The 22,118-nt window shown below is 35.1% G+C and overlaps 1 protein-coding gene across 2 annotated transcripts in view; it reads left to right on the top strand.

Moving 5' to 3' along the window:
- The window catches only part of GUCY1A2 (guanylate cyclase 1 soluble subunit alpha 2), a 431,189-nt gene extending 410,267 nt beyond the window's left edge, over positions 1 to 20,922 (top strand). The window contains exon 8 of one of the 2 annotated variants that reach the window (XM_027095676.1): positions 20,336 to 20,922. In XM_027095676.1, coding sequence (XP_026951477.1) covers positions 20,336 to 20,543 — 208 coding nt within the window. In that variant the 3' untranslated portion in view covers positions 20,544 to 20,922. The remainder of the gene's footprint in view (positions 1 to 20,335) is intronic. The other variant, XM_027095675.1, reaches the window with a different exon arrangement.
- The last annotated feature ends 1,196 nt before the right edge of the window (positions 20,923 to 22,118 follow it).

Genomic DNA, 22,118 nt, shown 5'->3' with positions numbered 1-22,118 from the left:
TAGTAGGTCTGTGTCCCCATTCCTGTCTTACCCCTAGGTTCTTCATGACATTTTTTTTCTTAAATTCCATATATATGTGTTAGCATACAGTATTTGTCATTCTCTTTCTGTCTTACTTCACTCTGTATGATAGACTCTAGGTCTATCCACCTCATTACAAATAGCTCAACTTCATTTCTTTTTATGGCTGAGTAATATTCCATTGTATATATGTGCCACATCTTCTTTATCCATTCACCCGAAGATCAGCACTTAGGTTGTTTCCATCTCCAGCCTATTGTAAATAGAGTTGCAGTGAACATTTTAGTACATGACTCTTTAGTACATGACTCTTTTTGAATTATGGTTTTCTCAGGGTATATGCCCAGTAGTGGGATTGCTGGGTCATATGGTAGTTCTATTTGTAGTTTTTTAAGGAACCTCCATACTGTTCTCCATAGTGGCTGTACCAATTCACATTCCCACCAGCAGTGCAAGAGTGTTCCCTTTTCTCCACACCCTCTGCACAATTTATGGTTTCTAGATTTTTTGATGATGGCCATTCTGACTGGTGTGAGATGATACCTCATTGTAGTTTTGATTTGCATTTCTCTAATGGTTAATGATGTTGAGCATTCTTTCATGTGTTTGTTGGCAGTCTGTATATCTTCTTTGCAGAAATGTCTATATAGGTCTTCTGCCCATTTTTGGATTGGGTTATTTGATTTTTTGTTATTGAGCTGCTTGTAAACTTTGGAAATTATTCCTTTGTCACTTGCTTCATTTGCAAATATGTTCACCCATTCTGAGGGTTGTCTTTTAGTCTTGTTTAGGGTTTCCTTTGCTGTGCAAAATCTTTGAAGTTTCATTAGGTCCCATTTGTTTATTTTTGTTTTTATTTCCATTTCTCTAGGAGGTGGGTCAAAAAGGATGTTGCTGTGATTTATGTCATAGAGCATTCTGCCTATATTTTCCTCTAAGAGTTTGATAGTTTCTGGCCTTACATTTAGATCTTTAATCCATTTTGAGCTTATTTTTGTGTATGGTGTTAGGGCGTGATCTAATCTCATATTTTTACATGTACCTGCCCAGTTTTCCCAGCCCACTTATTGAAGAGGCTGACCTTTCCCCACTGTACATTCCTGCTTCCTTTATCAAGGATAAGGTGACCATATGTGTGTGTGTTTATCTCTGGGCATTCTATCCTTTTCCATTGATCTATCTTTCTGTTTTAGTGCCAGTACCAGTGTCTTGAATACTGTAGCTTTGTAGTATAGTCAAAGTCAGGGAGCCTGATTCCTCCAGCTCCATTTTTCGCTCTCAAGATTGCTTTGGTTATTCAGGGTCTTTTGTGTTTCCATACAAATTGTGAAAGTTTTTGTACTAGTTCTGTGAAAAATGCCAGCGGTAGTTTGATAGGGATTGCATTGAATTTGTAGATTGCTTTGGGTAGTAGAGTCATTTTCACAATGTTGATTCTTCCAATCCAAGAACATGGTATATCTCTCCCTCTATTTGTATCATCTTTAATTTCTTTCATCAGTGTCATAATTTTCTGGATACAGGTCTTTTGTCTCCTTATGTAGTTTTATTCCTAGATATTTTATTCTTTGTGTTGCAATGGTAAATGGGAGTGTTTCCTTGATTTCACTTTCAGATTTTTCATCATTAGTGTACAAGAATGCCAGAGATTTCTGTGCATTAATTTTGTATCCTGCTACTTTACCAAATTCATTGATTAGCTCTAATAGTTTGCTGGTAGCATCTTTAGGACTCTCTATGTATAGTATCATGTCATCTGCAAACAGTGACAGCTTTACTTCTTCTTTTCTGATTTGGATTCCTTTTATTTCCTTTTCTTCTCTGATTGCTGCAGCTATAACTTCCAAAACTATGTTGAATAAGAGTGGTGAGAGTGGGCAACCTTGTCTTGTTCCTGATCTTAGTGGAAATGCTTTCAGTTTTTCACCATTGAGGATGATGTTGGCTGTCAGTTTCTCATATATGGCCTTTATTAAGTTGAGGAAAGTTCCCTCTATGCCTACTTTCTGCAGGGTTTTTATCATAAATGGGTGCTGAATTTTGTCAAAAGCTTTCTCTGCATCTATTGAGATGATCATATGGTTTCTCTCCTTCAATTTGTTAATATGGTTTATCACATTGATTGATTTGCATATATTGAAGAATCCTTGCATTCCTGGAATAAATCCCACTTGATCATGGTGTATGATCCTTTTAATGTGCTGTTGGATTCTGTTTGCTAGTATTTTGTGAGCATTTTTGCATCTATGTTCATCAGTGATATTGGCCTGTAGTTTTCTTTCTTCGTGACATCCTTGTCTGGTTTTGGTATGAAGGTGATGGTGGCCTCATAGAATGAATTTGGGAGTGTTCCTCCGTCTGCTATATTTTGGAAGAGTTTGAGAAGGATAGGTGTTAGCTCTTCTCTAAATGTTTGATAGAATTCACCTGTGAAGCCATCTGGTCCTGGGCTTTTATTTGTTGGAAGATTTTTAATCATAGTTTCAATTTCAGTGCCTGTGATTGGTTTGTTCTTATTTTCTATATCTTCCTGATTCAGTCTTGGCAGGTTGTGCATTTCTAAGAATTTGTCCATTTCTTCCAGGTTGTCCATTTTATTTGCATAGAGTTGCTGGTAGTAATCTCTCATGACTTTTTGTATTTCTGCAGTGTCAGTTGTTACTTCTCCTTTTTCATTTCTAATTCTATTGATTTGAGTCTTCTCCCTTTTTCTCTTGATGAGTCTGGCCAATGTTTTATCTATTTTGTTTATCTTCTCAAAGAACCAGCTTTTAATTTTATTGATCTTTGCTTCATTTCCTTCATTTCTTTTTCATTTATTTCTGATCTGATTTTTATGATTTCTTTCCTTCTGCTAACTTTGGGGTTTTTTTGTTCTACTTTCTCTAATTGCTTTAGGTGCAAGGTTAGGTTATTTATTCTAGATGTTTCCTGTTTCTTAAGGTGGGCTTGTATCACTATAAACTTCCTTCTTAGAACTGCTTTTGCTGCATCCCATAGGTTTTGGGTCGTCATGTCTCCATTGTCATTTGTTTCTAGGTATTTTTTGATTTTCTCTTTGATTTCTTCAGTGATCACTTCGTTATTAAGTAGTGTATTGTTTAGCCACCATGTGTTTGTATTTTTTACAGATCTTTTCCTGTAATTGATATCTAGTCTCATAGCGTTGTGTTCGGAAAAGATACTTGATACAATTTCAATTTTCTTAAATTTACCAAGGCTTGATTTGTGACCCAAGATATGATCTATCCTGGAGAATGTTCCATGAGCCCTTGAGAAAAATGTGTATTCTGTTGTTTTTGGATGGAGTGTCCTATAAATATCAATTAAGTCCGTCTTGTTTAATGTATCATTTAAAGCTTGTGTTTCCTTATTTATTTTCATTTTGGATGCTCTGTCCATTGGTGAAAGTGGGGTGTTAAAGTCCCCTACTATGAATGTGTTACTGTTGATTTCCCCTTTTATGGCTGTCAGTATCTTCCTTATGTATTGAGGTGTTCCTATGTTGGGTGCATAAATATTTACAATTGTTATATCTTCTTCTTGGATTGATCCCTTGATCATTATGTAGTGTCCTTCTTTGTCTCTTCTAATAATCTTTATTTTAAAGTCTATTTTGTCTGATATGAGAATTTCTACTCCAGCTTTCTTCTGGTTTCCATTTGCATGGAATATCTTTTTCCATCCCCTTACTTTCAGTCTGTATGTGTCTCTAGGTCTGAAGTGGGTCTCTTGTAGACAGCATATATATGGGTCTTGTTTTTGTATCCATTCAGCCAATCTGTGTCTTTTGGTGGGAGCATTTAGTCCTGGACTTATTTTTTTTTAATTATTTTGATCAAAGGAGTAAAAAATGTGAAGAAATTATTTAATTTATAAGAACTGATTACAGTTAATTTTTCTAATCTCTCATTTGCCACCTCTTTTTGAAATTTTGCCTGTAGACATGTAATTCTTCTTTGTGTTTTTAATTTTAACTCTCTTTGATTTTTAGTCTGTTAAATGGAGGTTTTAGGCTTTTACAGCTGAAAATTGACAATGTCCACAGAAACCAATGGAGCAGAATTATCTTCAGCTATTCAGTAACCTAAAATTAAGAATTTAAGAAGCGCTTGTTTTGCCATCCAAATAAGAAACACATACCAGAATGTGCACTCCCTAGCAAGCACCAGGCACACAGACTGTGGAATTTATAATAAGCACACTTTGCTATGAATACTTAACACAATGTGGTTGCAAAAAGAAATGAGCCAGGGTGTCACAGAGAGCCTCTATGGCTCTCTGCCTTATACTTTTCAGGGACATATAGGGAAACTGTCCCCTTTTGAAAACTTGTCCATTAACTTGAATTTTAAAACCCACAAACATGTTTCTATAAAATTGCTACAAAACCTGCAACTTAAAATCTTTGTAACCTTAAAATGCATACAGATTTGGTGAGCTCCTTCTGTTTATTTCATAGTAAGCCAGATTCTTACTTTCCTTATTTGGACAGGAGTGTTATTTCCAAAGAATGAATTGTTGAATTTCAAGGGATTTTAGGCTGTCTGATTCAATAACTATAGTTTTATTGGGCTTATTTTCAAACTGTATCAGATTTTGGAGCAGTGAAGCATAAAGCAGAAATACAGAGCAGAACTTTTATTCCACTCCGATGGAAAGAAGAAGCTGAATAGGAAAAATTGGGAACTACAAAATACTTAGAAAACCACAAAGAATTTTTACCTTTTTTTATTTTCTTTTCTCAGAACTGTTATCCTTCCCCATCACTCAAAGACGTAGTGTCTAATGCCATCATAACAGAGTCCAAATGCATTCCTTTGCAAAAAGATATTCAGGTAATTAGCAACAGTAGAAAATTCTAATTTAACATTGCAGATTGAACACCTGAGTTTTCATTAATCTTTTATGAAATGGTAGGAAAATGATAGTAAAAATATAAAACAAGTATAATCCTCTCCCAACGTATACATACAAAAAAGGGAAAAGGAGTTAACAATGGAAGAGAGCAAGATGAAAAGTGTATACTTTAGTGGTATTTGGCTTAGTACAGAGGGGAACAATGATGTCTCAAGTCTTACAGAAGAAGGTACAGATAAGAAGCAAGCTTATATACTCTAACTCTAAATATCAGCTTATTCAGAAAAAGGGAGAAACTAATTAAAGGATTAATTTACAAAGTCCAACACATAACTGAGAGAAATTTCAGAAAAATACAAGAAGTAGAAACAACCCCAGGTATTTTAAGATGGAAAAGATTTAATACAGTGAATGATATGCTTACAGAGCCATGAAAGGGGGGAAAAAGAGCAGATTCTAAGCTGGGTATCTTGAAATGATGCCAGCAAATATAAAATTGGCTAGTTAAGCCTCTGATGTCACTACTGGAGTTATAATGGTCTAGGTCTGAAGCCATGGCCACAGCCATACTAAGCTTTGAATCTCAGGAAGCTGAAAAGTGGTTGCCTAAATGTTCATTCCAGCGATTAGGAGGTTGGGTGAAAAAGTCACCACTACTGGGCCATTTTCCTGATACTCAGGAAACTAGAAACTGGAGCCTTCTTCTGCAAAATTCTAATCTGATAGCCAGGGTTAATAGTCAGTTGCCAGAAGAAAATAGAATCAACTTCACTTCTGACATTCAAATCTTGAACGAGTGACTCTAATTGTAGGAACCTAATAATCACTCAGAAACTTAGTTGTGAGGATTTTGAAAAATGTGGTTTCTAGCTGGGTAGCCATGTGCTCATCTAAAACTCTATTATTTAGTAAGAATAGATTTGGGAGGGACAAATAACTCTAGAAGTATACAATAGTTTATTTTCCTTGAGATATTGAATGAAAATGGCTCTAAATTTGAGCAGGTGAAACAGGGGGACTAAGTAACAGTCTATATACTGAACAGTGAGATTCCCAGTTCATTTCCTCCATTTAACTTCCAGAATGCTGGAAGCCAGGTTTAATGTCACAGGCGTGATTGGAACATTGTTACTTGGACAAATTAACCCAAGGGAAAAATGCTAAAAATATTGATATTTGGGAGCCCTAATGAAATGCCCAAAAGAAACCCACAATTTTATAAAATCTTGCCATACATAAAGCTTCCAATCAGATTGTACTGTATCACAGTTAAGTAAAAGGGACTTCCAATGATATTAGTCATTTTTGAATGTCTTTAATATGAAAGAGAAAAACCAAAATAAGCAAGCAAACAACAACAACCAAAAAAAAAGAAAATCCCAGCAACAAGTAGTCAATAATCATTTGGAGGAAATGGAGGCAATATAGAGAACAGAAGAAAATCAAAAAGGATGATTAATATTATCATAGATTTAAGATTGTAAGTAAGAACAAAACACTTAAAAAATGAAACAATCATATAACAAATATGAGCTCTTGGAAATTAAAAATATAATACCTGAAGTTATAAAATTGTTTTAAAATCCTTGTGAGGATTACAAGATAATATTAGAGGAAATCATACAGAAAGTAGAATAGAAAAATGAGCAAGTAAATCACAGAGAAAAGAAAACAACTGGAGGATCAATTTACCAAGTCCAATATATAACTAAGCAGAAATCCAGAAAGAAAAATACAGAATAAATGTAAAAAATTATCAACAAAATAACAAAAAAATTCTCAAAAATGAAAGATATAACTTGTATATCAAAAGGTTCCACTAATGGTCATTTTACTGAATAAAAAGATGCACTGAGGCACCATTATCATTAATTTTTATAAAACCAGAGACAGAAAGATGATGATGATGATGATAAAAGAGAGAGAGAGAGACTGACAGAAAGTTTATACCCACCTGAATAGGAAATAGAATGACAACTGACTTTTTAGCAGCAAAATATTGAGGAGAAGATAATTTCCAATCAAGAATTTAATGATGCATCAAACTAATCAAGTTGAGAAGAGAACAAAATAAAGACATTTCAGATATTCAGTCTTCAAAAAGTCACTATCCTCAAAAAAAAAAAAAGTCACTGTCCTCATATGCTTTCTAGGCCTCAGCTCTGCAAAATGCCTCATATATTATTGTCTCTTGCCTTGGTCTTAATGAATTCTTCTGTGAGCAGTAGCATGGAAATGAATAGATAAGTTTGTAATTACTTTCATACATAGCATTCTGAGTTGTTGCTCTCTTATAACTTTGCATATTACACAGGTTTTTTTAGTTGTTGAAACAAACAAAAGATTTTCCAATCTTGCATGATGATCTCAAACATGCAGATGTTAGAGGACTGCACATCTAGTTGGTCACTATTAGAGACTGGAAATACATCTATTAATTTCAGCAAGGTTTGTTTTGTCTAGGGAGTTACCCATGACATCAACTCAGCTAAAACAAACAAACAAAAAAAAAAAAAACACTTTATGAAAAGACATTTTCAGCAAAAATAAAAGTTCCTTCTTTCCATCTCAGTCCTCTCCTGCCCCATAACTATTACAATCAAAACTAGCAATGCATTTGTTCAGCACCTAGCTCTTAGAAGGCATTTAGGAACTAACTGTTGACCAGCTAACTGCTGAAGTCATTGACCAGAAGACTGCATGAAGGTAAAGACTGGCTTGAGAATTGTATTACTGGTTATCTTTCCTAATTCTACAGTCTTGGAGTACTATGAGAAATGCACATAGCAAACAGCCCTAAAGGCCTCCCTAATTAGCAATCAAATCAAAGTATAGATTTGGAGTAAAAGGAATAGAGTAATAAAAGATCAAATTCTAACCTAAGCCATTAGTTTAGAATAATAAACCATTAGGTTAGAATAATATATGACCATCAACCTGTGTATATGACAATTATACATATGTCATATATATGTATATATGACAACCTGTATATATGACTGTATATATGACAATGAAGTATGATCTGAAAAAGACAATAAATCCTAGAATACGATGCCTGAAATGTCACTGTTACAACTTGATTACTTTTTTATAACTCTGGATCTTATGCTAAAATGGAAATTACATTTAGTTCATTTGTACTTCAGTGTAATTTAGTTTCAGGTCCTTTTCTGAGACAGAATACAGGAGAGCACAATGCTTAGTGAAAACAAGGGGTAATGGGCATTCAAACAAGAGCTGAAGGAATCAGAGAACAGCTTCATTACACAGCAGTGAGGGAGCAGCTTCATGGACCTCCATGGAGGTCCGTGGCATGCTTGAGGGCAATCTGATGATCCGTAGAAGCAGTTAATTTTCATCTTGAAAATCAATTTGTAGAAAAAATTCTGTTGAGAAGAGGAAGGGTGACAGGCATGTAAACTAGGATTTGTGTGGCTTCTGAGCACTTGTTAAACATGTTGAAATTCCCAAGTTGTATATCAACCACTTAGGGATTCGAGCTTTATGTAGAGTTTTATGTAGAGTTTTATGTAGATTTATGTAGAGTTTAAGCTTCCATATCAGTCCTGAGCTGCTGAAGAAATGAACTTCTAGGCAAAGCTTTAGAGCCAGCCCAGGGACCTGGACTTAATAAAACATATCAGAAGGGTCAGAAGTTCTGAGGTGATCAGTGTATAAATTCTTAATCCCTGTATACACATTTGATCATTTATTTATCACCATGACTCATCATAACCAGGTGTGCTGTGTGAAATGTTTCCCCCAACCTCCTGCACAGACCCGCCAGTAATTCATTCAGATTTTCCTATTGGAAATCATCTGAATATTGCACTTCAGTGTTTATATATAAAAAAACTTGCTAAATACTGGATATCATAGGAGCTTGATCAATTTATCCTTATGTGCTCTCATTTTTATAATTAAAATTTAAAACTGTATTTAGTTTATTTATACCAAAACATATACTTATAACAGAATAAAACTCCATAAAAGTTGATGCATTCGTGATTTTAGCACAGTATATATGAGATGAATTTAAAATGTCAAGAAATTAATTCATTATTAAAAGTTTCCTCCCAGACAAAGTCCAGTGAATTATTTAAGTTGTGGCATCCAAAGTCACTACTGCACCCTCTTTCAGTCATTTACAAGGGTTTTCATAGAAGTTATCCCAATTTTATTATTCATTGTCATAAAAATCTCAATTATAGCAAAATATAAAGACCTTAGTAAGGCAAACAAACTGTAAAGATAGCAAAATTAGGGGGCTTAACATGTAGGAATAGAGAAATGTAGTTTATGTAGAATCCTATTTGTTGATAATGGGCCTTTAAGGAAACTTGTTGGAAAGATTGAGCTTATGGCTCTACTTTGTAATTAGTGGAAGTGAACTTCATTGCTCTGGTTCTAGAATTTTGTACTAAGATCCACAGTCATCATTTCTCCCTTTACCCTACAGAATTTCCTCTTTTGGATTTTATCATATGTTGTACCATATGCTGGCTTTTATTCTTAATTTGTGTCATCAGTATTTCTTGCCCTTTAAATTTTATATTAACATATTCTTTGCATGTCCACTTACTCTCTTCCATTCAGAGGACTATTTCAGCATGTTACAAGCACTCAACAAGTGTCTATTGATTGATTGGCATCACTGATACCCACATGTTGCACATTGATGACTGTTCTGAGCTAAGAAAAATTATTCTGGAATTCAATTCTAAATTAAACTATTGTTTAGGGAATTTTACATTTTTTTCTTCTGAAGTAACTGATTGTATATTATATGTAAAGACAATCAACATCTATAAAAACAAAAAGAAAGCAAACAGTACTAAAATGACTTCCATTCTGATTGTGATGTAAAGCTATCTCTAGAGATGTGATGTAAAGCTATCTTAAAGAGAAGTGGCCAAGATGTAGAGTAAGAAGACCCTGAGCTCACCTCCTTCTATGGGCACACCAAATTTACAACTATTTACAGAGCAACTATTGATGAGAACAACCTGAAGCCTAGCAGAGAATATTTTATACAATTAAAGCTATGAAAAATGAACCACAATGATATGGATAGAAGAGACAGACATGCACTGTAGTCAAGACCCATACCCCTAGGTAGATGACCCAGAAAAGGGAGGATATTTACAATTGCAGAGTTTCTCCCCAAGGAGCAAGGGATCCAAGCTCAACATTGGGCTCCCAAACCCCATATGGGCTTCTCAGTCCAGGGGTCCTACAGTTGGAAGACAAACCCCCAGATTGTTTGGCTTTAAAGAGCAATGGGGCTTACTTTTGGGAGAGACAGAGGGCTGTAGAAATAGACACCACATTTAAAGGGTTAATGCAAAATCACGTGCTCTGGGACCCAGGGCAGAAACAGTAATTTGAAAGGACCCATTTGCTGTCCTTGGAGAGCTTCCAAGAGAAGTAGGAGACATCTGGGACTCTATCTACTACAAGGACACTGGTGGTTCTGACCAGTACCATTTTGGAATCTTCCCTCTAGCTTTTAACCACTGGGACTCAGCCAGTCAGCACCAGTTCTGGGAAGCCAAAGGCCAAGCAGCTACCTGTGTGGGGATAAAATCTCACTCACCAGCAGGTCGGCTGCTGTAGGAACCTCTGAGCTCCAGCTGCCCCGGGACACAGTTCCACCCAACCGTAGGATGACATCAGCCCCAGATCACCCTGGGCTCTGGCCCACCTAACAACAGGCAGATGCAAGCCCAGGACCACTGCAGCCTTACAACCACCTGTTTCAACCTGACCCACCCACAAGCAGGTTGGCACCAGAACCAGACTCAAGATCTGCTGAATTCTGTCCTGTCCACCAGTGGGTCAACATTAGTTTCTGGACACTTTGGTGCTCTCAGCCAACTACCCTAGGATCTGGTCTCTCCTAGCAGCAGGTTGACACTAGCGATGGGGTCTTTAACCCTTCAGCCAGCCACCACAGGACTTGGTCTCCCCCACCAGTGGGCCGGCACTAGCCCCAGGAATACCCAGGGTTCTGTATCCAACTGGTTCAAAACACAGCCCTGCCACCAGCAGACCAGCACTAGGAATGGAAGTTCCCAGTTGATGCAGCCAATCATGCCAGGACCCAGCCCTATCTACCAGTGGCCTACAGCCTTTACCCTAGTCAGAGTCTGGCAACCAACTGGACCTGGGACCAGCCATGCCTACCAGTACACCCACAGTAGCCAGTCCACCACAACAGAAGGGCCTATTTAGCCCACATAGAGAGCACCCCTAGAGCATATAGCTCTGGTAACCAGAGGGGAGTGTGCTGCTGGGCCCCATATGTCATCTCCTAATAAGATCACTTCTCCAAGATTGAGAAACATAACCAATCTACCAAATACATAAAAATAAAAACAGACAATTAGGCAAAATGAGGCAAAAGAGGAATATGTTCCAGAGGAAAGAGAAATATAAAATCCCAGAAGAACTAAATGAAGTTCAAGATAAGGAATCTACCTGAAAAAGAGTTTAAGGTAATGATCATAAAGATATTCAAAGAATAGGGGAGAAAAATGAATGAAAAAAGTAAGAAGTTAGGGGCTTCCCTGGTGGCGCAGTGGTTGGGAGTCCGCCTGCCAATGCAGTAGACATGAGTTCATGTCCCAGTCCGGGAAGATCCCGTATGCCACGGAGCGGCTGGGCCCATGAGCCATGGCCACTGAGCCTGTGCGTCCGGAGCCTGTGCTCCACAATGGGAGAGGCCACAACAGTGAGAGGCCCATGTACCACAAAAAAAAAAAAGTAAGAAGTTAAAAGTTTTCAACAAAGAGTTAGGAAATGTGAAGAAGAATGAAACAGACCTGAAGAATACAATAACTGAAATAAAAATACACAAGAAGAAATCAAGAGTAGATTAGATGATACAGAAAAATGAGTCAGTGGACTGGAAGACAGAGTAGTGGAAATCACTCATGATGAACAGAAAAAGAATTTTTAAAAAAGAAGTGAGCTTAAGAAACCTCAGTGACAACATCAAGCATATTATTAACATTATAGGGGTCCAAGTAGAAGAAGAGAGAGAGAAACAGGCAGAGAATACATATGAAGAACTAATAACTGAAAACTTCCCTAACCTAGGACTGTCAACAGACATCCAGGTCCAAGAAACACAGAAAGTCACAAACAAGATCAACACAAAGAGGACCAGACCAAGACACACTGTAATTAAAATGGCAAAAGTTAAAGATAAAGAACATTAAAGCAGCAAGGGAAAAGCAACGTGTTATGTACAAGGGAATTCCCATAAGACTATCAGCTGACTCTGCAGGCCAGAAGGGAGTGGCATGATATATTTAAAGTGATGAATGGAAAAAGCCTGCAACCAATAATACTCTACCTGGCAAGCTCTTTTCAGATTTGATGGAGAAATCAAAAGTTTTACAGACAATAAAAAGCTAAAAAAGTTCAACACCAAAAACCAGTTTTACAAGAAATGCTAAAGGACCTTCTCTAAACAGAAAAGAAGAGGTCAAAACTAGAAGCATGAAAATTACAAAGAGAAAAATCTCATTGGAAAAGGCAAATATACCGTAAAGGTAGTAAATCAACTATGTATAAAACAAGAAGTTTAAAAGTAGTAAAACCAAACTGCATAATAATAAGTAGTTAAGGGATACACAAAACAAATTGATGTAAAATATGTTTGAAACAGTGAATGTGGGGGAGAAAAATTCAGGGTTGTTAAGATGTGTTTGAACTTAGAGATCAATAATGTAATATAATCATGTATGTATATTTTGCTATATATAAACCTCATGGTAATCACAAACCAAAAATCTATATAGATACATAAACACAAAAAAAGAGAAAGGAATCCAAACATTAAAGATAATCATCAAATCACAAGGGAAAAAAGCAAAGAAGAAAAATGGAACAAAAAAGAACTACAAAAACTACCCCAAACCAATTAATGAAATGATGATAAGTACAAACCTATCAATAATTACTACAAATGTAAATGGACTATGTGCTCCAAAGAAAAGACATACAGTAGCTGAATGGATACATATATGTTGCCTTCAAGATATTCACTTTACATCTGAAGATACACACAGACTGAAAGTGAGGGGGTGGGAAAAGATATTCCATGCAAATTGAAATGAAAAAAAAAGCCAGGGTAGCAATACTTATATCAGACAAAATGACTTTAAAACAGAGACTTTAACAAGGGACAAATTAATATATTACTTAATGATCAAGAAGAAGATCTAATGATTGTAAATATATATATCCAACATAAGAGCATTTAAGTATACATAAAGCAAATACTAACAAACGTAAAGGGAGAAATTGATAGGAACACAATAATAGTAGGAGACTTCAACACCTCACTTACATCAATGGGCAGATTATCCAGACAGAAAATCAATAAGGAAGCACTGACCTTAAATGACACATTATGCTTGATAGGCTTAATGTATGTATATTGAACATTTTATCCAAAAGCAGCATATTCTTTTCAAGTGTACATGGAACATTCTCCAGGATAGATCACAGGCTAGGCCACAAAACAAGTCTCAGTAAATTTAAGGAAAATGAAATCAGATCAAGCATGTTTTTTGACTTGGGAAGGGAAGTCAACTATAAGAATAAAAACTGCAAAGATCACAAACATGTGAAAGGTAAGCAATATGTTACTAAACAACTGATGGGTCACTCAAGATATCAGTAAGAAAATCAAAAAATACCTTGAGACAAATGAAAATGGAAACATAACAGTTCAAAATCTATGGGATGGGGCAAAAAGCAGTTCTTAAAGAGAATTTTATAGCAATACAAGCCTACCACAGGGAACAAGAAATATCTCAAATAAATAATCTAATCTCACACCAGAAGGAACTAGAAAAAGAAGTACAAATAAAACCCAAAATTAGTAGAAGGAAGGAAATCATATAGATCAGAGCAAAAATAAAGGAAATAGAGAATTTTTAAAAAAACAATAGATCAGTGAAAATGAGATATGAACTTTTGATAAGGTAAACAACATTGATAAACATTTAGCCAAACTAAAAAAATAGCCCAAATCAATGAAATCTGAAATGTAAAAGAGTAAGTTACAACCAACACCACAGAATTACAAAGGATCATAAGATATTACTGCAAACAATTATACATCAATTAAATGGACAACCTAGAAAAAATGGACAAATTCCTAGAAATGTATAATTTTCCAAGACTGAACCAAGAAGAAATAGAAAATATGAACAGAACAATTACCAGTAATGAAGTTGAATCAGTAATTTTAAAACTCCCAACAAATAAAAGTGCAGAACCAGATGGACTCAGAGTTGAATTCTACCAAATATTTAAAGAAGCATCAACACCTAATCTTCTCAAACTATTACCAAAAAGTTGAAGAGCAAGGAACACTTCTGAACTCATTCTATGAGGCCAGCATCACCCTGTTACCAAAACCAAACAAAAACATCACAAAAAAGAGAAAATTATAGGCCAGTATCAATGATGAACATGGATGTAAAAATCCTCAACAAAATATTAGCAAACTGAAGTCAACAATACCTTGAAAGGATCATATACCATGATCAAGTGGGATATATCTCAGGGAATCAGGAATGGTTCAATATTTGCAAATCAAACTATGTGACAAATCACATTAACAAACTGAAGAATAAAAATTATATGATCTTTTCAGTAGATGCAGAAAAAGCTCTTGACAAAATTCAACATAGATTTGTGATTAAAAGTTCTGAACAAAGTAGGTATAGAGGGGACATACCTCAACATAATAAAGGTCTTATATGACAAATCCAAGCCAACATCATATTCAATAATGAAAAACTGAAAACCTTTCTTCCTGAACAAGACAAGTATGCCCACTCTCACCACTTTTATACAGTAAAGTATTGGAAGTCCTAACCACAGAAATCAGACACACACAAAAAAGTTTTTAAAGAATCCAAGCTGGAAAAAAATAAGAAAAATTGTCACTCTTTGCAAATGACAAGATACTATACATAGAAAATCCTAAAGATGCCACAAAAGAAAACTACTAGAACTTATCAATGAATTTGTTAATATTGCAAGACACAAAATTAATATCAGAAATCAGTTGCATTTCTATACACTAAAAACAAACTGTCAGAAAGAGAAATTAATAAAACAATCCCATTTACAGTTGTATCAAAAAGAATAAAATACCTAAGAATAAATCTAACTAAGGAGGAAAAAGACCCATATTCAGAAAACTATGACACTGAGAATAGAAATTGAAGATGACACAGATGGAAAAATATATAATGCTTATGGGTTGGAAGAACTGATATTGTTAAATGACAATGGTACTCAGTCAGTCTGCAGATTCAATGTAATTTCTATCAAAATACCAATGACATTTTTCACAGAACTAGAACAAATAATTCTAAAATTTGTATGGAAATACAAAAGACCCAGAATAGCCAAAATAACTTTGAGAAAAAAGAACAAAGCTGGAGGTATCAGGCACCCTGATTTTAAACCATACTACAAAGCTACAGTAATTCAAAACAGTATGGTACTGGCAGAAAACAGACACAAAGGTCAATGGAACAGAATAAAGAGCCCAGAATTAAGCCCACAGTCATATGGTCTATTAATCTACAAAAAAGAAGAATGAAAATACAATGTGGAAAAGATAAATGGTGTTGGGTAAACTGGACAGAAGAATCAAATTGGACTAATTTTTCACACCATATGGAAAGTAAAATCAAAATGGATTAAAGACTTAAATATAAGACCTGAAATTGTAAAACTTTTAGAAGACTTAGCTAATATGCTTTTTGTCATTGGTTTTAGCAATATGTTTTTGGACATGTGTCCTTAGGCAAGGGAAACAAAAGCAAAAATAAACAAATGGGACTACATCAAACTAAAAAGTTTTGCACAACAAAGGAAACTATCAACAAAATAAAAAAGCTCTCTACTGAATGGGAGAAGATATTTGCAAACCATTTATCCAAAAAGGGTTAATATCCAAAATATACAAAGAACACTTACAATTCAACATCAACAAAACAAAAACACAATTTAAAATCTGGGAGAGGACCTAGGTAGACACTTTTAAAGAAGACATACATATGGCCACCAGGCAAAGGAAAAGATGCTAATCATCAGGGAAATGCAAATAAAAATCACAGTGAGATATCACCTCACACCTGTCAGAATGGCTATTATCTAAATATCAACAAATAACAAGTGCTTCCAAGAATGTGGAGAAAATGGAACCCTAAATCACTGTTGGAGAGAATGTAAATTGGTGCAGCCATTATGGAAAACAGTATGAAAATTCCTCAAAAAATTAAAAATAGAACTATCAAATGACCCAGAAATTCCACTCCTGGATGTTTATCTGAAGAAAACAAAAACACTAATAAGAAAAGACTCATGCACCTCTATGTTCACTGCAGTTTTATTACAATAGCCAAAATATGGAAGCAACCTCAGTGCCCATCAATGAATGAATGGATAAAGAAGATATGGCATATGCATACAATGGAATATTACTCAGCCATAAAAAAGAATGAAATCTGCCATTTGGGACAACATGGATGGACCTAGAAGGTATCATGCTATATGAAATGTCAGAGAGAGAAAGACAGATACTGTATGATTTCACTTTTATGTGGAAGCTAAAAAGCAAAACAAATGACTGAATATAACAAAACAAAACCAGCATTATGTATACTGTGAACAAACAGGTGGTTGCCAGAGAGGAGTTTGTTGGGGGGAGGAGAAATACTTGAAGGAGATTAAGATGCACAAACTTCTAGTTACAGAATAAATGAATTATGATTATGAAATGTACAGTGTGGGTGGGCAATATTGTCAATAATTATGTAATATCTTTGTATGATGACATATGGTAACTATGCTTATCATGGTGATTATTTTGAAATGTATAGCAATATCAAATCACTACTGGGTATGACAGGAGCTAACATAGTGTTGTAGGTCAAATATACCTCAAAAGTGAACAAACACAGTAAAAGAGATCAGATTTGTGGTTTTACCAGAGAGGAGTGGGGAAAGCAGGAATTAGACGGATGTAGTCAAAAGGTACAAACTAATAGTTATAAAGTAAATAAGTACTGGGAATGTAATGTACAACATGAAAAATATAATTAGCACTGCTGTATGTTATATATGAAAGTTGTTAGGAGAGTAAACCCTAAGAGTTCTCGTCACAAGCAAAAAAAATTTTTCTGTTTCTTTAACTTTGTATTTATATGAGATGTTCACTAAACTTATTGTGGTAATTATTTCATGGTGTAAGTCCAACCACTATACTGTTCACCTTAAACTTATACAGTGCTGTATGTCAACTATATGTCAATAACACTGGAAGAAATAAAAACTATCTTAGTGTAGCTTTATTATTTATTGTAGTGCTAAGTTTGACTAGGAGTTAACAGGTCTGGACTCTACTTTCAGTGCCAACACTGTCTTACTGCTCCCACTAGCAAAGCACTCTATCTTACTCTGGACTCAATTTTACCCTCCATAAATTTGTCAGAGAAGAGCATGTTTAGACTTTGCATGGAGTTACATTATGTGGATAAATGAGATAAGTTAATTGAAAGAATTTTGAAATGTTAGAATGAGACTCATTTACCTATATCCCAAGTTAATATAATCACTGTGTAATATTTTTAAAGGAATGGTCAATTGGAAGTTTTTAAAAAGGAAAAACCACAATGAGATATCACCTCTCACCTGTCATAGTGGCTATTATCCAAATGTCAACAAATAACACGTGCTTGCAAGAATGTGGAGAAGGGCTTCCCTGGTGGTGCAGTGGTTGAGAGTCCGCCTGCCGATGCAAGGGACACGGGTTCGTGCCCCGGTCCGGGAAGATCCCACATGCCGTGGAGTGGCTGGACCCGTGAGCCATGGCCGCTGAGCCTGCGTGTCCGGAGCCTGTGCTCCACAACGGGAGAAGTCACAGCAGTGAGAGGCCTGCATACCGAAAAAAAAACAAAACAAAACAAACAAAAAAAAAGAATGTGGAGAAAACGGAACCCTCAGTCACTGTTGGTGGGAATGTAAATTGGTACAACCACTGTGGAGAACAGTATGGAGGTTCCTTAAACCACTAAAACTAGAACTACCATATAATCCAACAGTCCCACTCCTGGGCGTATATCTGGAGAAAACCTTAGTTCAAAAAGATACATGCACCCCAATGTTCATTGAAGCACTATTTACAATAGTCAAGACATGGAAGCAACCTAATGTCCATCAACAGAGGAATGGATAAAGAAGATGTGGTACATATATAAAATAGAATATCCATAAAAAAAGAATGAAATAATACCATTTGCAGCAACATGGATGGACCTAGAGATTATCATACTAAGTGAAGTCAGTCAGAGAAAGAAACATCATATGATATCACTTATATGTGGACTCTAAAAATATGATACAAATGAACTTATCTACAAAACAGAAACAGACTCACAGACTTCTAAAACAAACTTCTGGTTACCAAAGGAGAAAGATGGGGCACGGGGATAAATTAGGAGTTTGAGATTAACATATATACACTACTATACATAAAATAGATAATCAGCGAGGACCTACTGTATAGCACAAGGAACTACTCAATATTCTATAATAACCAGTATGGGGAAAAGAATCTGAAAAAGAATGGATATATGTATATGTACAACTGAACTACTTTGCTGTATACCTGAAACTAACACAACATTGTAAATCAACTATACCCCAATATAAAATAAAAATTAAATTAAATAAATAAACTGAGCAAGTAAGAATAAAATCTTTTATGACGCAAAATACTACAACAGTCATTCATAAGGGTAAATATAGATTGCTCACATTATAAGAATTCTTAGTACTACCAACTTATTTTCAGATAATATTTTTATCCATTAAGAACTTTGGACAAGGAATGATTCTTTTTTTCTCTTTAGTGTAAAGATGATTATCATTGCTTGTGCAATGATCTTACATTTTTCAAACATTGTTTATTCTTGCACTCACTGACTTTTTGACTTTGCCTTTTCTCTGTCATAATGGTTCCTTTCACCCCCAACCCATCTCTTATCCTGAATAACTTGGACTTGCTATTAACATTTACCTGTCTTAGGAAAATGAATGGTTTTTAGGGAAAAAGTGATAAGTTTGGCTCCACTGTGCCTTCCAAATAAAGTCTAAACGTTTAGTTTTGGACTTCAAAAGTTTGTCTTAACCTACTGCTTCAGCCTTAACTCTCACTCTTACCTCATTCTATAATGGTATCCAATAGTTGGAAACATGTTGATCCTGATCATAATTTCCTTGTATCTAAACCTTTGATTATGTTGTTCTCCATATTCACTTGTTGAAATTCTGCCCATCTTTAAGTACCATCTCATCCATGAAGGTTTAGTGGTCGTCCCACTGTAAACTTTTTCCCTCTCTGGACTTCAACACCTTTTTGGATTCACCTTTCTTATGGCATCTAGCCTATTGTTTTATATTACTTTTATATTACTGTGGCTTTTGTTTGCTTATTCAGTTTTTATTTTCTTTTTCTTTTATTCTCTGTGTCTATCTCTTTTGAAAAAACTTTAAGCTTGTTGTGTTCTACTTATTATATTCACAACAGAATCTAGGAGATTTTTCTAGGGCAATAAGAAGCAGCCCATAAAAGTTGTTGAATTAAATTGAATTGCTGGACCACTTTTTTAGATACGACTATCAAACTGAACATTTCATGGAACTGGACAAGCATAAATCTCCAGTATTAGTGTACTAGAAAATTGTCTTTAACTATGACTGGAAGTGAAGAGTCAAGCTGTTTGACAAATAAATGACAAACAAATACTTTCTAAATGTGAGTTTAGAAACTATGACTGGATGGGAAGAGTCAAGCTGTTTTACAAATGACAAACAAATATTTTCTAAATGTGAGTTTAGAAAATATGTATTGTTAGAAATCAGTAACCAGATATCACAGAAACATGGAATTATGACTGTTGTTCTACAAAGCTAAAAACTTGATTTATGTGTATGACACATAGGATTTAAATCTTATTGAGAGTCTACAAAACATTAAAGGAGTGCTCCAGAATTAGGCAGATTTTTAAAACAGAAAGAGTAAATCCTGCATGTTTGAATAAAAACTTGTTTTATGCAGTTCCTTTAGCCTTTTGTTTAGGAAAAAAAATCAACTTTGAACAAATATTTTCCAGTAGCACCAAGAACAACTTTGCTTTTTTAAAATTATTATTATAGCGTGAAGGTATTTTCTCCTGAGAAATAATATTTCCTAGTATTTGGAATGTAATGAAGGCCACATCTCTACAAAGAATGAAGGCATTTAACATGAGCTCAGTCATTGATAGGCTTCCTGAGTCTTTAAAATTTGTGTCCATTTTTTTCTCATCTCACCTGCCCATATGATTCACACTATATATTTTCTTCTTAGATTATTAAAACGAGAAGAAAGTTTCACATTCATTCCTCGGTCCCGTGAAGAGCTTCCAGACAACTTTCCAAAGGAAATCTCTGGGGTCTGCTACTTCCTGGAGGTAAGAACTGGTCCTAAGCAGCCAAAGCCTTCTCTTTCTTCATCGAGAATAAAAAAAGTTTCCTACAACATTGGCACAATGTTCCTCCGGGAGACAAGCCTCTGAGACCTGCTACAGATCAAAGACTCCTCCAAAAAGCACAAGCCCAGAACATGGATCATGACAGGAGAATGGAAAGAGTGTTTATCTTTCACTGCTCTGTGGAGAAAAAGCAGTGGAATTTCTGTTATGTCAGGCAATAATCCTAGAAAAAGGAGGGTGATGACTGTCAATAAAAAACTGGAGGGCAAAGGGGAAATAAGATGTATTCATTCTTATGAGTGTTTTTGGTCATATATATATTATGTATAATATATATATGTATTCTAATTAATTACAAGTGTGAGGCCCCTTTCAAAACTAACCAATAAATAGATTCCATGTTTTCTTGTTTGTCACACATACAGCTATCTTTCTCTATATATTTGTATCACTTTTGAGATCCAGTTTTGATTAAATATTCCTACATTTAGTGAGTGGGTATGAAAGGAATATTTTCTAATTTTGTTTTTCTGAACAGACATTTCATACATATATCATGGCAGTGTGGTAAACTTCCCAACAGGAAAAACTGTAACTTGGCAAAATATTTTAGGGATATTACCTATTTTTATACATATCTCTTCTAGATAATTTCACACAGCATTATTAGATTTTCACAATCTGCTACTGTATAGTTGGTATATTATGTAATTCCAACATATTAATTGAATATAGTTTCACTTATTTAGAGAGATAAGTGCTTAGATTGAAAATACACATAACCTAGGATTTCAGATGCTGAGAAAGCATAGTATATCTGCTTAGTAAATATAGCTTTTAGATTTGATTAATGTAGCATAGAATCCAGAGGAAATGGCATCTCCTAATAGCAAATGTATGTATCTGTAACCAAGATTAACGAAAGGTCTTTTTGCTATCTTCTAAGAAATATCAGTGAAAATAAAATGATTTGCTACATTGCACCCTTTCAACTTAGCACTTCTAAATATAGGTAGTTTTTACAATGTGCTAAATTCTAATAAACAACATCCTACTAAATGACATGTAAGTCCACCCCCCTGCCCCTGTCACCTTCTTCAACGGATGCTTCCTAAGGACTAACTGCCCCTCATGGGAGCAAATCACTAGATACTTGCATTAGTGAGAAAAAGGTGTAGGATATTTTGCCAAGAACGTTGTTTATTCTTTCATAATAAAAACAAGGAAAAAAACTGTACTTTATGGATTTGAGATTTTTTTTAATGTTCTTCTGCAGTTTATTTGATGTGGCTTTTAAATTCAGTGAATCACCTTCATTAACACTGAAGTATGTCTAACCTTCAGACCTAGTAATCACCAAAGTTACAGATAGGCTTCCATTGCTTGTTCTGCTAAATGAAAACCTGTTCCCATTAAGTAACAGTGCATGAAAATATTATTACAGACTCACCCTGAAATTAGGAGCACAGTGTGTCCAGGGTTTCTTATTTTGGATCAGATATAGAATCTAAGTTTCTCTTGAGGTTAATGAGTTGGAAACATTTGTTTCCTTGAAACCTTGTGGTGGCCATTTTCTTACTCCGATAGGTACACTCATTGGTAGCTTATGTCTACTGAATACAATATACTTTTTCTGGTTAGGGATTTTGGCTGCATTAG

This window comes from Aethalodelphis obliquidens, unplaced genomic scaffold (assembly GCF_003676395.1).
Source record: "Aethalodelphis obliquidens isolate GAN/ISIS:26980383/991018 unplaced genomic scaffold, ASM367639v1 scaffold93, whole genome shotgun sequence".
NCBI lineage: Eukaryota > Metazoa > Chordata > Mammalia > Artiodactyla > Delphinidae > Aethalodelphis > Aethalodelphis obliquidens.
This window is presented reverse-complemented; position numbering and strand designations above follow the sequence as displayed.